The 17,320-nt window shown below is 40.3% G+C and overlaps 1 protein-coding gene across 1 annotated transcript in view; it reads left to right on the top strand.

Annotated features, from left to right (window-relative positions):
• Positions 1 to 17,320, top strand: part of LOC145359772 (dynein axonemal heavy chain 11-like) — a 375,870-nt gene that overhangs the window by 139,401 nt on the left and 219,149 nt on the right. Inside the window, exons 33-38 of the mRNA XM_080214554.1 lie at positions 7,131 to 7,287; positions 7,517 to 7,662; positions 7,748 to 7,864; positions 10,855 to 10,993; positions 13,739 to 13,831; positions 15,687 to 15,881. Of these exons, the coding sequence (XP_080070680.1) occupies positions 7,131 to 7,287; positions 7,517 to 7,662; positions 7,748 to 7,864; positions 10,855 to 10,993; positions 13,739 to 13,831; positions 15,687 to 15,881 (847 nt within the window). The remainder of the gene's footprint in view (positions 1 to 7,130; positions 7,288 to 7,516; positions 7,663 to 7,747; positions 7,865 to 10,854; positions 10,994 to 13,738; positions 13,832 to 15,686; positions 15,882 to 17,320) is intronic.

Here is a 17,320-nt window from a genome sequence, read left to right as displayed (position 1 = left end):
CTGACTCCAAATGGCTGTCAGCCAAGTTACACTACAATGGGCATTGATTGGCTTTAGACAAGACTTGAGACTGGCTGGGAGCTGTCTACCCCTGCAGCGACAACACTGCAGTGGACAGAAAGTGCAATGCACCAATCTGTCTGAACCTTAATGCCAGAGCTGCATGACAAGGTAAGTGTAAGGGATCCCAAGGTGAAGGTGAGGAGGGTAGGGAAGGACTGTGGGGTCTCAAGGAGGGGGGGGGAGCAATCAGGGTCTATGGGGAAAAGCCAGAGGGAGGTCTGGAGGTCGCAGGCCTCAAGGGGAGGGTGTCCAGTCACATGGGGACCCTTGGAGTCCAGTGGAACTCCCCATCCGTCCCTTTTGAGATCTAACTTTGACTATTTCTATCCTTCCCACGTGAATGGTTAATGCTTCTGTCAGTTTAAATATTGAGGCTGGGCAGAAAGTGGCCCCTTAAAGGCCTTAATTGAGGCAAGGGCAGGCTTCCCATCTGAGGTCTTGGTCACCTTAGTGTAAAATCACTGTGAGGTCAGGATGCGTGGTAACCCAGAGGGAATCCCATTACTGCAATTCCATGCCCCCCCACCTTGCCTAAAAACCGACTGGTTGGGGAGTGTAAAATTCAGGCCACAGTTTTGACATGTCATTTCTGATCCATGTTTTGTGACATTATACATGGAATAGCTGCTTTTACCATTGGACAAATAATGGGCAAGAAGCAAGCAGACTGAGGCAGTGTCTTGTGGATGTGAGGTTCAGAACATTTTCAGGCTGGGGCTTCATTTACAATTTGTCAAGCTGTTGTTGATGTAGGTTGCTGATTCAGGAGAGTGAAAGAGTTGGTGAGCTTCCACACTGAGTTGGCCAACATTTAAAAATACAGGACAAGCAATTCTGCTCTTTCTGATGACATTTAAGAAGATAGTCATTGTCTGAGATGATTGTTATGGATTGCTCGTTAAGCAGCTCAATCCCTGGTGCAAATGGTCATCCATCAGGTACAAATCTCTTCTCTTCCCTCTGTAAGGAGAACAGCTCCAGTTTCTCCAACCTGTTCTTCTAACAGAAGTCCCTCATCCCATTCTTGTAAACCTTTTCCCCACCCACTCTAAAACTTTCCCATCCTTCCTCATGAGCAGTGCCTGCATATGAGCACAATCGTAAAATCATAGAAACTCTACAGTGCAGAAAGAGGCCATTAGGCTTATCGAGTCTGCACCAACAATAATCCCACCCAGGTCCTGTCCCTGAAATTCCACATACTTACCTTGCTAATCCCTATAACATATACATCCTGGGACATTAAGGGACAATTTAGCATGGCCAATCAACCTAACCCACAATTCTTCGGAATGTGGGAGGAAACCCAGAGGAAACTCATGCAGGAACAGGGAGAATATGCAGCCAGTGGCCCGAGCCAGAATCAAACTCAGGTCCCTGGAGCTGTGAGGCAACAGTGCTAACCACTGTGCCACCGTGCCAGCCACTGAGCCAGTGTGCCACCAGTTCAGGCCAAAACAGTGTTTTATAGAAGTTCATCATAACTTCCTTCCTTTACAAAGACCAAGGATCCCTTATGCTTCTAACCACTTTCTCATTCTGCCCAACCACTTGAATGATTTACTGCACATTTACTTCCAAATTCCTCTGTCCTCCACCTATTTTCCAATTGTATCCTTTACACTTGCCTGTCTGTAAGAGTTTTACTCTTTGAAAGACACTTGGGAGTTAACGCTATTCAGTGAGTCAACCAGTCAGGGTGCAAGTGCAACCTGGTGGGATCTTTATTTTTAGCAAATGTTTAAGATACTATATAATATCACTAGTTATACAGCCACATATGATTGTAACAAGCAGTATGGATCAGGTAGGATGGTTGGCATGGATGACCAGCTCTTTAAGGCTTTCTGTATGTCTGTCTGTTTGCAGCCACATATTGCAATGAACCCTCCAAATGTCTTTTTTTGTTTAGTCAAACTCTCACTCTATTATCAACCTGACACCTGTCATATGCACCCTTCACTGCTTCACCTTATTCTATATCTTTATTCTTTCATGGGATGCTGGCTAGACCAATGTTTATTGTCTGTCCCAAATTGCCTTCAGAAGGAGCTGGTGAGCATCAAGGAAATTATCTTCGATTACCTTACATCCCCCTCTTGGGGGAATGTACTTTGACTGTAACCAAATCACCATTTCCAGTCATTGTTTGATTACAGTTTTGCCTGCTAAACTTTAAATTCCAATCTAACTGGGATAGATCCACTCTCCACCCAGTGAAATTGGCCATCCTCCATTTAAGTACTTTTACTCTGGACTGATCATTGCCCTTTTGCATAGCTAAACTAAACCTTGTGATGCTATTTGTTTCCTAAGCGTTTCACTACTGATACTTCATTCACTTGACCCACCTCATTTCCCAAAACTAGAACTAGCAATGCCTTCCTCATTGGGCCAGAAACATACTGTCAAGAACATTTTCCTGAACACATTTCTGAAATATTTTATCTCCTCTGACCTTTACACTATTATTATCCCAGCCTATGTTAGGATAATTGATGTCCTCATTATTACCATTCTATAGTTCTTGAACCTTTGTCTAATATTCCTGTATCTTTCCCCTTGTTGGTGGCCTGTAAATGCATCTGAATGGCATCTCTATTGTTTCTTAATTCTAACCACGTAAATTCTGTCTTTAATTCCTCCATGATATCCTCTCACTCTCTCTCTCTCTCTCCAGCGCTATAATATCTTTCCAAATTACTACTACCAATCCCTTCTCCATTTTTCCCAAAGATTTTGCCACAGATACTTGTCTTGGGCTGAGGAAGTTGAGTTGAGCCAGTTTCAGATTTCCAGTACCCAAGCCTGCCATCGGGTATTGTGTGGGTTGTGACATGTGGCCTTCCTAACATGGAAAGAGGCCACACAAAATAGCACAGGAGGCAATGGTGTAATGGTATTGTCACTGGACTGTTAATCCAGGGACAGAGGGTAGTGCTCTCCCTAGGGACCCATTTCAAATCCCACCAAGGCAGATGGAGAAATTTGAATTCAATTAAAAATAAAATCTGGAATCAAATGTTTTAGCATGACCATGAAACCACTGTCGATTGTCTAAGACAAAATGTAAATGTACATGTTTCTTCCATCTGTAATGCTCACTTTCCATGTCCAGACATTTAGCTGTTCTCCTTAAATTAAGAATTTACTATAGCCACCTAATTGTATTTTCTCCAGATGCTGCACAATGTACTGTTTGTACCATAAATTATTTACATTTTTTCATTTATTAGTTAATTTAAGTTTTAAACAATATTTCATAAGGGATGATATCTAAGTTGGTAAGCTTCATTTTAACTCTCTATCTGCTCAGTTTTCACCAGGCAGTAGAAGTTACAATGTCCCTTGACTGTTTTGTTTACTAGTTAAACAGCTGAAAGCCACCTTAGAGGTCTGAAACCAACATATTATAGTAAGTGACAATTGACCAGATATCCAGTGTCAGTGCTGAGGAACTGAGTCAGGCCAGTTTCAGACTTCCAGTACCCAATGGCAGGCTTGGGTGCTATGTGGGTTGCAACACGTGACCTTCCTAACATGGAAAGAGGCCACACAAAAAAGATGAAAGATTGTGACATGGGGAAAGCATATCACTCCCTAAGGTTATTTGCAGTTAGCATTAGTAAAACTGGAGAGAATTAACTAATAATGCTTCAAGTACAGAACATTAACTCAGTGGTTTCCGCTTTCTCTATTGATTGCAGTGACAATAAAAACGTCTCGGATCTGCGAGCATTGTACTGCTTATTCTCTAAGACAATAACACAACAACACTAGATGGCAGTGTCAGAGGTTATTGCAATGCTAATCCTGAGACCTGTTACAAGGGAATTTTTAGGCCATAACTTTCTCAAAGTGGCAATCAGCAACACTCTGTACCCACTTAGCTGTGCCAAAATTCTTAAGTGTCTATTGCCTGACCTTCCTAATTCAGGCTGGGTGAGATTCAGACAATGCAGCATGTCCTCGGCTCCAGCATTGAAGTCCAAAAGAAGTGGAGTGAAGGAGAACGTACCCCCTCTTTGTTACAGTGCAAGCTGCCCTAAAGCAAGTGACCTTAAATGCTCAATGAAAAGGCCTGGGAGAAGGTATGTTCCCTGGGGATTTGGGAGTGTTGGAGGTGTCCCATGTGGCATTCAGTCTGAGTCTTTAAGATTGTTACACTGAAGTTAGAAGTGCTTTTACTTCTTCTAACGTTTAGAATAATTGAGTGTAAAACTGATAGAACTATCTGAAGTTAGTGATTTAAATCAATTTGTCAGATGGTTCCCAGTGCAGCGCAATTGTCCATGGGAAGTTAGCACTTCTGGACAATTACCAGGTAAACCCTTAGCTGAGAATCTCCAAGAGGGATTCCCTAACACATCATTAATGTACCCTCTAAATCTGATACTGGGGAGCCAGAAAGTTACAATGCATCATCTCCTAAACTGCCACTAACTGTAGTCATTTTCACAAGTCACGTGAAACATATTTCCCATATTTCATCTATAAGTGACTGTAAAGTGTTAAGGAAAACATCAGAGTTAACAAGATAGTATATTGTACTGTTCAGGTCAAATACTATTGAGCAAATTGTACAGAAAAAATAAATCGGAGCAGAAATTTAAATTAGAATATGATATTTACATAAGTGCCATAGGTTCAAATTTGAAAGAAGAAATTATAAGGCTGATGCAGTGTGTGAGCAATATGTGAAGCATACTTCTGGTTACAGTTGTGTCCTACAACCAATTGGATGTTAAGGGTAGGTTGGTTGGTTCTTATTGATGAAATATATTGGCAGCTTCAGCTTGTGAGACAATACCAAAACATGTTGGTACTAATTCCAGTACATAATTTTAAAGATATCTGGGTAGTTATTTTTTCAGATTATTTATTTTTGAAATTTTTTGTAAGTGTTCCTTGGGAGAGACTAAAAAGGTGTATTTCATAATTGGTCTGTAAACAGTCAGTGATATATGGGAAGCACATGGACATGCTCTGCATTTAGTAATCAGAATATGTCTGCACCAATGATTTATTGAGTAAATGTTTTCTGGAGAAACCTTTTATTAAAGTATAATTACTTCCAAAACAAAGTTTTATTTAATCAATTTAGGACATGGCTGGGAGAAAGTTACAATACAAAATAGATCTAATAAAAAAAACTTTGTAAATTGTGATGATAAAAGGGATAATTTTACAACATTTCACTGTTAGTGCGCTGCTTCTTGAGCGCATATCAAGAATTGTGGAGGCATAGTTTTGTTTAGTGGTTATTGAATGTAAAAATTGGTGCTGTTAGTGCAGTCATTGCACTAAAACCTTTTTCAAAGATGCATGATATTTTACAAATGAAGAACTAAAGAAAAAATAAGTTCTTGGAAGACCGAAGGCATCTATTTATTGGGGCATGGTAGCACAGTGGTTAGCACTGCTGCTTCACAGCTCCAGGGACTTGGGTTTGATTCCCGGCTTGGGACCCTGTGTAGAGTGTGCGCGTTCTCCTCATGTCTGCCTGGGTTTCCTCCGGGTGCTCCTGTTTCCTCCCACAGTCCAAAGATGTGCGGGTTAGGTTGATTGGCCATGCTAAATTGCCCCTTAGAGTCCTGAGATGTGTAGGTTAGAGGGATTAGTAGGTAAATATGTAGGGATATACGGTTAGGGCCTGGGTGGGATCGTGGTTGGTGCAGACTCAATGGGCCAAATGGCCTCTTTCTGTACTGTAGGCTTTCTATGATTCCATGAAAGAAATATTTAACTTTATTCTATTACAAATCTTATTTCTATGTGTACTTCCTGTCTGCGCAACTTAATTTCCTGTTGCCGGATTTTTGTCTCACCTGTGTCAATGTTTTGCATTATAATTTCCTGTGTTGTAAATTTGGCATTGTTGGTTTTGCCAATGTACACTCACTACTTTGATCACATAGAGCAGAAGTATCCCATCCTGCCTTCCACGGGAATCTTAGTGGGTGGGACATGGATTATGTAAAGATTCCTTGACCTCAAATGGGATTTTCCAGTCTTGGGGCGAACACGCTGGTAAATCCCACCCATAGTCTGGCCACTGGGTTCCTACAAATTGCTAAAGGTGCTCTCTCAAAGTTTCTTCATGTTTCTTTTATTTTCAATAACAAATATTTCTACTGTCGAAGCGTTTAAGCAGTTAAAAAATTCAAAAACGGGGCTATTAAACAATAGAATTAGGAAACGTATCCACAGTGTTATCTATTGTGTTTTATAATTCCTTCATTAGAGTTCTTAGTTGAAGGCCTCGAGACTCCCTCAAAAGCCTGGGCTTGGATTTTGATGACTAATGAGCTGCATTTATGCATTTGAAGCATGTTCAGTGTGCCTAAATGCTCAAATTCCCAGGTTACAAACCTTCAGTTTTGCCTCAAATTCTTTTGAAATCTGAGATGACAAATTTCAAAAACTTCACTGAGATAAAATCAATGTTTTTAAAAACAATCTGAGGCAAAGATATACATATGTATGAATGAGTAAGTGAATAGAAAAATGACAAGTGTACTAATCGTATGCTTGTTGTATTTGTTGTGTTGTGTTGTATAACCTTCAGAGGGTATAAATCCCAAGGGCCTGAGAGGTAGAAGATAATTTGATTTGCTTCAGTTTTCGAGAAGAAATACATTGAATTTGAAGCCAACTAAATTACCCACTGTGTTTTTTTGCGAATTGCTAATGCATGTGAAACAGATTCTAATTTCTAATACCTGTGAGATCGAAAGAAAAGAACAGAGATATATTGTGTGATAGAGACCGAGGGAGATTGTGAAAGAGGAGTTAAGGTTAAGGAAAATATAAATATAGAGAAAGACAGCTTATTTCCCTGTTTTCTTTATTTAAAACAGTATTAAGTTTTTAAAGCAAAGCTTCTTTGAGGCGAACAGTAGGAAGCAAACATAGGAAGGCAAAGAGAAGTGAAACAAAGTTAAAGTGTCTCAAACATATTATAAGCACAAATTTTACAAATGAAGTATTGTTAGAAGTTGATGTAAAAATGCATCTTTTATTATGCTTGTCAACCTGTTAAAATTACTGCTATTTTTGGTTTGAAGGTGCTACATTACCCTTACACAGTCTCTTCACTTAACCATGAGTGGAGCACCTGCAGGTCCTGCTGGGACAGGCAAAACAGAGACCACTAAAGATCTTGGGCGTGCCTTAGGCATAATGGTGTATGTCTTCAACTGTTCTGAGCAAATGGATTATAAGGTATGTATCTAGTCACTGACATTATGCACCTAACTCCTATCTACAAAACAAAATATATGAATAATACAACAACACGAAAGCAAAATACTTTGGATTCTGTGAAATATGTAATAAAAATAAAAAATGCTGGATATACTCAGCAGGTCAGGCAGCATCTGTGGAGAGAAAAAAATTAACCTTGCTAAACATTATTAGAACTGAGTATGAATATTACTTGTGCATTGTACAGTCCATAGGAAACATCTACAAAGGTTTGGCACAGACCGGTGCTTGGGGCTGCTTTGATGAGTTTAATCGGATCTCCATTGAAGTTTTATCAGTTGTTGCAGTGCAGGTCAAAACAATACAAGATGCCATTAAAAACAAGAAGAAGAGGTGAGCACAACATAATAAAAGAACAGTTTTGTTGTCATCATTTATTAATGCACATTGATTTAGACAGTTTATTTATTGTTTGCAGATTTATTTTTCTTGGGGAAGAGATTACTTTAAAACCTGCTGTTGGCATATTTATAACGATGAATCCCGGTTATGCTGGTCGAACAGAGCTCCCAGAAAATCTTAAAGCACTTTTCAGGCAGGTGAAGTTACCTCTTTTGAGTACTGCTGATGAAAGTGCCTGCTGACTACAGACATCAACTCTGAGTATTACAACAAAACCACTGTGACTCCGTTTGGAAGTGCTATCCTGAGGGAATCCACCTAATGACTTTACTATCTAATATATCTACTGGAAAAAAGACTGGCCCAGATTCTATTGGGCCAATGAGGGACTCATCTAATGATCGGAGAATCAGTTATGAGTCCCCATGAGAGCCTGGGGCAAATCCAATGAAATCAAGCATCTTTCAACATTTAAATAGCCATGGTCTGGTCTTCCTCCAATTGAAGGCCCTAGTAGCAGAGGTCCCGCCCACTGAGCTGCTAGCCAATCAGAGGTTAGCAGCTCTTCATGCCACCAACAGAATCAAGGGCAGGGGGTTGGCTTTCAACATGCAAATGCTGCCTATGTTGATCCCCTTGATTGGTTAGTTAAAAAATAAAACTTATTTGAATGTAGGCAGAAAACTACAGCTCCAAATGAATACTGCACTAGCTGTAGATTTCTGGCTATGGAAGGACTGGAAATCAGTTTCCATTCTTGGATCAGTTAGATCCAACAGGATCTGGCCAAACACCAAATGTCAGTGGGCTACAATATTTGTTGAGTATCTGAGAGGCTGCTGGCAAACCTGTTAATGTTTGCCGGCATCCTGCAGAGGTTGTGGGAAAGCCATGCAATTGGCTCAAGGATAATGGGTATTCATCGGTTGATTAATGAGGATAATTGATATCTTGCAGCTGGGAATCTCACTGCTGCCCTCTAATCTAATCAGCGGAGGTTTTGCCACTGCTGGTTACTGGCACTGGGGTCTACCCCGTGTGTAAATGTACCCAGCCACTGTTTTTCTTAATGCAGTGGGCTGTGTTCAATCCAGCCCAATATCCTTTGACTGAAATATTGGCCACCAAATCACTAAATGCAGCATATTGAATAAAAGAAACTTTTCAATCTAACCTGCTTTAACAAAAATGAATATAGGGCAGGATTTTCCAGCTGTGAATGCCTCAAGACTGGAAAATCCCACCAGAGGTCAACAGACCTTCGCATGACCTGTATCCTGCTCACTACGATTCTTGGGACAGGTGCAATAGGAAAATTCTGCCAATAATCTTTGTGTCTAAAGCATAATGTGTTTTTAAAGTGAACCATGCACTTTTGGAGGTAATTTTGACTTCCACCGATAGAGTGTCACAGGTAATATCGGATTAGCCATCATACATCATTTTCGATTTTCATCTCAACGGGAGAGTTGTAAAATAGGGAGCTGATTCTCTGTCGATCAAAATCAGAATGATCCCCTTTGAGTATTGAACGAAGAACAATACAGCACAGGAAACAGGCCCTTCAGCCCTCCAAGCCTGCGCTGCTCATAGGTCCAATTTTGTGCCGCTGACCTCTAGTCTAGGGGGCGACTCTCCCAAGAGTGCTGAATTTGCGAGAAAACTGATGTAAATCACAACTGTTTCTTCAATTCAACTTCAGACCTGAATCTCCCCACACTGTGTGCAATGCAGAGGTCACAATCATGAATCTCATTAAAAGCTCGGGGGGGGGGGGCCTATTCACACTGGAGTCTGACAGTTCTGGAACTCTGCGCATGTGCAGTGGCCCAATCTGTCAGTCTCCCCGTTTGTTGGCCAGCTCGATTGCTGGCCGCCATCCCCCCAACTTCTTCAAAATGGCCAACACACGATTCTCCCATCCTGGTGTGCCAAAAAATGTGCGCATCAGAATAGGAGAATCACCCCCAAGTTTCCCATTGTGATCCTGATTCCGAGTCCTTTTAAATGAGGATACCTTGTGGCAAAATCAGCTGCTCACGGCCAGGTATATTTATTACGGTGCCTAATTCCAGGTGAACATATTGGGCTCAGTGTGATGGGGAGAATGAGGGCAGAGTGTGCATTTATTGGTATCACAGACTCATCATGACTGGCAGGCCATAGCTGTGACTGCTGGCCATCCCCAAGGGCATTTGCCCCTCACCAATTATAGAAAGACTGCAGTGGCCTTTTTGAAAAGGTCCACTTTGCTTCACTTGCTATCTCTATGTTCTCGCAATCGCTCCCAGATTGGCTGCTGGGTCTACAGTTTGTAGAGAGCCACCCATTGGCCCTCCAGTGTCAGGAACACATCTGCTATCAAATCATTTACTGCAGGCTAAATGGCAATGCCACAGAATTTGGACATTTTAAAACAACTTTGACCCATGGAATGCTGTTATGTATCAATAATAGTTACTTAAGTAAATATTGTATAGAATTATTTAGATAAACAGCACAGAAACTTGCCTTTCAGCCCAGCCGTTCTTTGTATGGATCTCCTCCCATTCCATCTGTCTCAGCGCAGCTTTTCATCATATCTTTCTATTCCTTTCTCTCTCATGTACTTACTCCTCTAGCTTCTTTCTGAAGACACCTAAACTGTTTACCTTAATCAGTCGTTGTAGTAACAAGTTATCCACTTTTGGAGTAATTTCTCCTTATTCCCGTTAGTTTTTCTATTTATGGCTATAATTTTGGATTGTCTCACATATTGGAAACATTATCTCTGTAACCGTTCTGTTCAGCCTAAAGAGCTCGATCAGAACGTCCTAACTTACCTTTTCTAAAACCCCATCAGCTGTTCTAAGTAACATCAGATCTGATAGCATTCTTGTTAAAAAAAGAAATTGAACTTTCTCCCATACTTCTGTTTCCTTTTTATAGAAAGTGCATCAGACTCACTAATTAATAATATTTAGAACACTATCTATCTATGAAGTGTGGAGTTGATACTTCATTGACATACGAGGTTTAACGTAAAGTGTGCATACAACAGCTGAGTAACTGACTTCTGTGTAACAGCTTATGGAGAGAGTGCATGCATGCACGTGCAATGTCTATACAGATTCCATAGTTACAGTTGTGTGTTCATGTGTAAAGTGGAATTACAATTAACTTTGTCTTGCGCTTCTTTTTTAGGCCCTGTGCTATGGTTGTCCCTGATATTGAACTGATTTGCGAGATTATGCTGGTTGCAGAAGGGTTTTTAGATGCCAAGTTGCTGGCCAGGAAGTTCATCACTTTGTATAATCTTTGTAAAGAGCTGCTGTCAAAACAGGTGTTTTTTTTAACAAAAACATCCCTTTGGCTGATACGGATTTTCAGAATCATTGTTTGCTTACAATATTTGATGTTTTGCATGGAAACATTCTGATTTTGACCTGGCATGAATGTTAGGGAGTCATACACAATGTGTGCCAGAGCTTCCGACGTGTTCCAGCTGATGGGATACCCTGCTGTTAGAAAATCAGAAAATTACTTCTTAAATGTTTAAATTCATCATGCTGCATTTTAATGTGAAATTATATACTTCTGATGCTAACTTTAGGTCAGAAATTTTCTGAGAGTTTCTTCCCCACCACTTAAAGGGTGGCACGGTGACGCAATTGTTAGCATTGCTACCTCTCAGCGCCAGGGACCCGGGTTCAATTCATAGCGTTGGGTCACTGCCTGTGCGGAGTCTGCACGTTTTCCCTGTGTCTGCATGGGTTTCCTCCAGGTGCTCCGGTTTCCTCCCACAGTCCGAAAGACGTGCTGGTTAGGTGCGTTGGCCATGCTAAATTCTCCCTCTCTGTACCCGAACAGGCGCCAGAGTGTGGCAGCCAGAGGGTTTACACAGTAACTTCATTGCAGTATTAGTGTAAGCCTACTTGTGACTAATAAATAAACTTTAAAATCACTTTAAAGTGCAACAGAAATCCCATAAAATGGGCTTTGCTGCATTTCTGATGCTGTGGGACCAAGTCTGAGGAGATATTTGACCTAAGCCTGTACATGTTAATAGCAGTATATTCTGTCAGCAGCTATTGGAAGTTAAAATTGAGATATTTTAAAGGTCAACTGACACGGTCTTGTGTTTTGAAACAACAGATTTATTTAAAATGAAGCATTTCAAATAAATGCGTGACCAGAGGTCGTCATGCTTGTGTGCTGTACAACATCACCCAGAATAATGAAAAATAGTGAGAAAATGTCATGGCAACTGCATGCTTTCATTGCCCACAATGAAGCTGTCGGTACTCATGATACCATGTATTATAAACAGGAAATTAGATGAAGATTAAAAATTCCAAAAAGGGAAAAGATTTCCATTAGTACTAACCGCCCACCATCCTGATAATTATAGAGAACTAAAATGTCAGCCTTGTCAGCAAGCATTTAAAACCAGAATTCCAGCAACAAAAGGCCTCAGTCTAGCAGTGTTATTTGCCATGTCACTGTATGCTTCGGAATTTAAGGTATAAACTGATTAACAGTGGAAAAAATCTGCACGAATTGTTGAAAAAAAAATAGTTGACAGTGGTGTGGAAAGTATAAAATAACCCAGTAAGACTACCTTGCTATTTTAACTGATAGCACATACTGTCTCCCTTGAGAAATTCCTGTTGAATTTCAAGAGAATTATAGAATAACGTGATATCAAGCTCATATTCAGTGTGCATTTTGATTGAAATATTGTGATGGGTAGCTTAATGATGCAATGCATTGGAACCTGTGCTTTCCTTTTGTTGTATCCTCATAGTGCGGAAGTCCATGGTTTGTCCATATTGTGAAGGCCACAGACCATAAGAGATAGGAACAGGAGTTGATTATTTGGCCCTTCGAGTCTGTTCGACCATTCAATAGGATCATGACTGATCCGACATTCCTCATGTCCACTTTCCTGCCCTTTCCCCGTAACCTTTATTGATCATAAAAATATTTATCTCAATCTTAAGTATACAAAATGACTTTGTCCCCTGCCTCGGTTCTCTGTGGCAAGGAGTTCCAAAGACACTCGACTCTCTGAGAGAAGAAATTCTTTCTCATCTCAGTTCTAAATTGACACCCCTTTATTCTGAGACTTTTCTGGTCCTAGACTCTCCCATGAGGGGGAACATCCTGGAACATCCTCTCAGAAGTTACCCTGTCAAGCTCCTTAAGTATCCTATATGCATCAATAATAGCATTGAAACACATAGGACAGCACTTCTCATTCTAATGAGTAGAGTCCCAACCTGTTTAACCGTTCCTCTTAAGACAATCTTTCCATACCAGGGATCAATCTGCAGTTTTTCTCCATTTAACTAAGACTCTGTTCCTCTGTTTTTCCTTCCAAAACAAACAATTTCACGTTTTCCCATATTATACATTCGCAACATCTTACCCACTTAGCCCATCAACATCTCTTTGTAAACTGTTTGCATCCTTCTCACAGTTTGCTGTTCTATTTTTATGTCATCTGCAAATTTGGCTACAGTACATTTGCTTCCTTCCTCCAAGTCATTAATATATATTGTAAACAGTTGCAATTCCAGTAATGATCCCTGTGGAATCCCACTGGCTACAGGTCACCAACCTGAAATAGAATCCCTTATCCCCACTCACTGCTCCTGTCCATTAGCAAATTTTCTACCAAATTCCATCTCCACTATCAGAGCAAGTTGCTGAGTTGATGCTTTCCAGTGGGAGGGAGAGAAAGTTCAGAATTATCTACATATTACATCCTTGGAACATGAATGCTTCATCTCTTGCCCTCCAACCACAAATTCACCAGTTTAAAATGGGACTCACCTGTCTTTGCACATGTGAATCCTGTGAACTATCGCAAGGTCATTAAAGGAAGTAGTGTGTAACACTGAACTGTTCTCAGACAGGGGATTTGGGGAATGTTGGGGGGTCGGAGAGGGGAGCTGGCACGATGAGTCATGCTTCACAGCTAGACAAAAATCAAGGTCTACGACTAATTTTTACTTGGTTATGTTTTTTCATAAAGAAGAAAGGTAATTCATTGCTCACAAGATTCACCTTGTTTCTTGTTAAGGACCATTATGACTGGGGTCTTCGTGCGGTCAAATCTGTTCTAGTTGTTGCTGGTTCCCTTAAGAGAGGAGACAAGAATAGGCCAGAAGATCAGGTAATTTAAAATTAATAAATCATGCAGTCTCCTTCAACCTATTCTAAATCCTAAATCGGCCAACAAGTTCAGAGAAATCAGAATCTTATGACAAGCTTTTGTGATTTATGTTATAAATTTATTTATTATATATATTTATTTAAGCTTGTGTTGTGATTCAAAATCAAACATTTTTGTAAAGTTATTCAAGCATAAAGGATTTCTTTATTACTCTAATAGTAACCCAAAGTTATTAAATATTTCATTTTAAATATATTTTCATTCTGTTTTTCCTTTGTTTTCTACTATTCTTTTTCTGTCCTATGTTTATTTAGAATTTAATTGTATTCATAATCTAACTGAGAGACTTGACCTACCTAAACTAAATTTATTTATCTCATTTTTATACATGAAATTTGTAAGTTACTTTGAATACACTATTGTGGTGGCACAATGGCATAGTGGTTAGCACCACTGCCTCACAGCTTCAGGGATCTGGGTTCGATTCCCAGCTTGGGTGAGTCTCTGTGTGGAGTTTGCACATTCTCCCCGTGTTTGGGTGGGTTTCCTCTGGCTTCTCTGGTTTCCTTCCACAGTCTGAAAGATGTGCTGGTTAGGTGCATTGACCATGCTAAACTCTCCCTCAGGTGCCAAAGTGTGGCGACTAGGGGATTTTCACAGTGACTTCATTGCATGTAAGCCTACTTGCAACTCTAATAAATAAACTTTAAACTTTACTTACTATCCAAGATCAATTGGCTGAAAGGCTTAAAGTTCATTTTCTGTAATTGAAAATGAGATTCCAAAGATAGATATGCTTGAGTCCGAAAATAAAATGCTGATGCCACATCAGCATTCCACGTAAGTGAGGCTGAAAAGGCATGAGTAAGTAAATCTGCAGAGAGGTTCAAATCTATATGCAACTTTAACATACTGAAAGAAAATTACAGCCATGGAAAATTGTATTTTATCTTTCAAAAGACTATGATATTTAATTCAAACAAGTAACCTGCATTGTTCACATTAGTTGTTGCACCAGCAGAACTTCAGGAGGATGGGACTAATGTTAATTACAAAGTTATCCCCCTGATCCTGGCTGATACAGGTTATAAGTCACCGAAATGATTCTTATGGCTGCGATAAAGACAATATACTGTAGATGCTGAAAATCAAAAACAAAAACAGAAGGTGCTGGAGAAGCTCAGCAGGTCTGACAATACCTGTGGCGAGAGAATAAAGCCAAAGTTTCTGGACCAGACTCAAAAACGTTGGCTCTATTCTCTCTCCACAGATGCTGTCAGACCTGTTGAGCTTCTCCAGCATTTTCTGTAATTTCTGGGGTTCCCTGGCTTCCACAAGAGGATGTTTCTAGAAAGCGTGACCAGGAGTTTGAACAGTTGGTTGGGCAGTTCGTTTTGGAGCAGTCAACAGCACAAAGAAAGTTTTATTCTTGAGATGTGCAAAATAGCCTATAACATACCAGGTTTATTCAAATTATTGTAAATAAATAAGTATATAAAATATATTATATATAGATGCACATTATGCCGTGGCTCATGCTATTAATGGCATTGAGATTTTTGGCCTGCTAAGATATAAAGACTCTCTCTGCCACCCTTTGTACATTAATAATTCTGCTTATATTTAGGCAACATTTGTTATGTCCCTTGTCTTCCCATTTCTTGAATGAGAAATCTGGAAGTGACAAGGACAAGTAGAGAACCATCAGAGTTTCCAACAAGTAGGTTTCTGCCACGTTTGACTGGAATTAATCCAGCTCTCTGGTATAACTTCAATAAAAAATTGGGGTCTTTTTCTTATATCACTGCGATGAAAATGACACAATTAGTTTGTAACAAGTTACTTCTTTTCCAAGGTGTTGATGCGTGCCTTAAGGGACTTCAATCTACCAAAGATTGTGACAGATGATGTCCCCATATTTATGGGACTAATTGGTGACCTATTTCCTGCCCTGGATGTTCCTAGAAAGCGAGATCAGGAATTTGAGCAGATGGTTAGGCAGTCCACTCTGGAACTGTGCCTGCAGCATGAAGAAAGCTTTATTCTTAAGGTATGAAATCTTTCATCTTGATAAAAACACTTTTTCTCACTTTTTCATTGAACTAGGAAATTTAGACAAGTTGATTGTTGAATTGTGCTCTGCTAAATCTGTCTGCCAATTCACAATTTTCCCATTGTGCTTTCATAGGTTAGTATTTGAATACTAATGATTCTGAGGTGATTTTCTACCTTTTTAAAAAAATCAGGAGAAATGATTGCAAAGCACAAGGAAACTGTCAGTGACTATTTGTTCCTGTGTTAACACATTTGTAGAATGTTAGAAAAAGAAAGGATTGTATTTAATGGGACCTATAAAACAAGAGAAATGATGGGTGGAGTGACTTAATTAGGTGGGAGCTGAAATTTTCCAACAGCAGTTTGAGATGCTGAGGTGAAATCAGTGGTGGCAGTGACAGATTTCACACCATCCAGTGGGAGGTTCCAGGGCCCCAGGTTTAATTCCCACCTCAGGGCACTGTCTGTGTGGAATTTGCACATTCTCCCTGTGTCTGCGTGGGTTTCCACCCACACTCCAAAGATGTTCAGGTTAGGTGGATTGGCCATGCTAAATTGCCCCTTAGTGTCAGGGGATTAGCAGGGTAAATATGTAGGATCACGGAAATTGGGGCTGGGTGGAATTGTTGTCAGTGCAGACTCAATGGACTGAATGGCCTCCTTCTCCACTGTAGTGATTCTGTGATTCTTGTAATACATTTGTATGCTATTACTTATTAAAATGTTTTGTAATTATATGTTCCCTCCAAGATGGCGGTGCACAGTAATCTTGTGACATCTGATTCACATTCCTTTAAATGTAGCTTTCAGTTGTGTCTGAGGTCAGGAGTTTTCTTTGTTGAACTCTGCAGCACAAGTGATCCAAGGGAGGACAGAGGTTAAGGTTGAGAGCATGTAGGAATGCTCTCCTACATGTGCACTGGATGTGTTGGGGAGCCTTTGTGGTGAGATCGGTGGCATGGAGAATTGAAATTGGAAAGGTTTGACATATGGGGTGTTGTGGGGGAGGGATTGGTGGCACCAGTCAGTCAATGAAAATGAGAGGTACAAAGGGTAGGGTCAGTACTGCCCACATGTGAATCCACTGCAGGATGTTATTTGGCAAAAGAAACATTCACAGGCACATGGGGAGATTGACATGGTAGGGGGTAGGTCTAGTCTGAGCATGGCATCTAATAAAAGCTCTAAAGTTTTTTGTGGAGAGGGTCTAGGATCAGAAGGACAACTTTAATGGGGACCCGTATAGGCTCAGGGGAACAGAGAAGGCATCCCCAATTGAGACTAGGATAATGGAGGAGAGGGTAGGGGGAGGGGGGGAGTTGAAACATTACAGTGGAAGGTACAAAATAGTGATGGGCAATAAGAATGAGAGGGACAAACATGAACATGACTGGAGGAGGGCGGAGCATAATGGTTTCTGACATAAGCCTGAAA

Source organism: Carcharhinus amblyrhynchos, chromosome 2 (genome assembly GCF_965287045.1).
Source record: "Carcharhinus amblyrhynchos chromosome 2, sCarAmb.v2.hapA, whole genome shotgun sequence".
Classification (NCBI taxonomy): Eukaryota; Metazoa; Chordata; class Chondrichthyes; order Carcharhiniformes; family Carcharhinidae; genus Carcharhinus; species Carcharhinus amblyrhynchos.
This window is presented reverse-complemented; position numbering and strand designations above follow the sequence as displayed.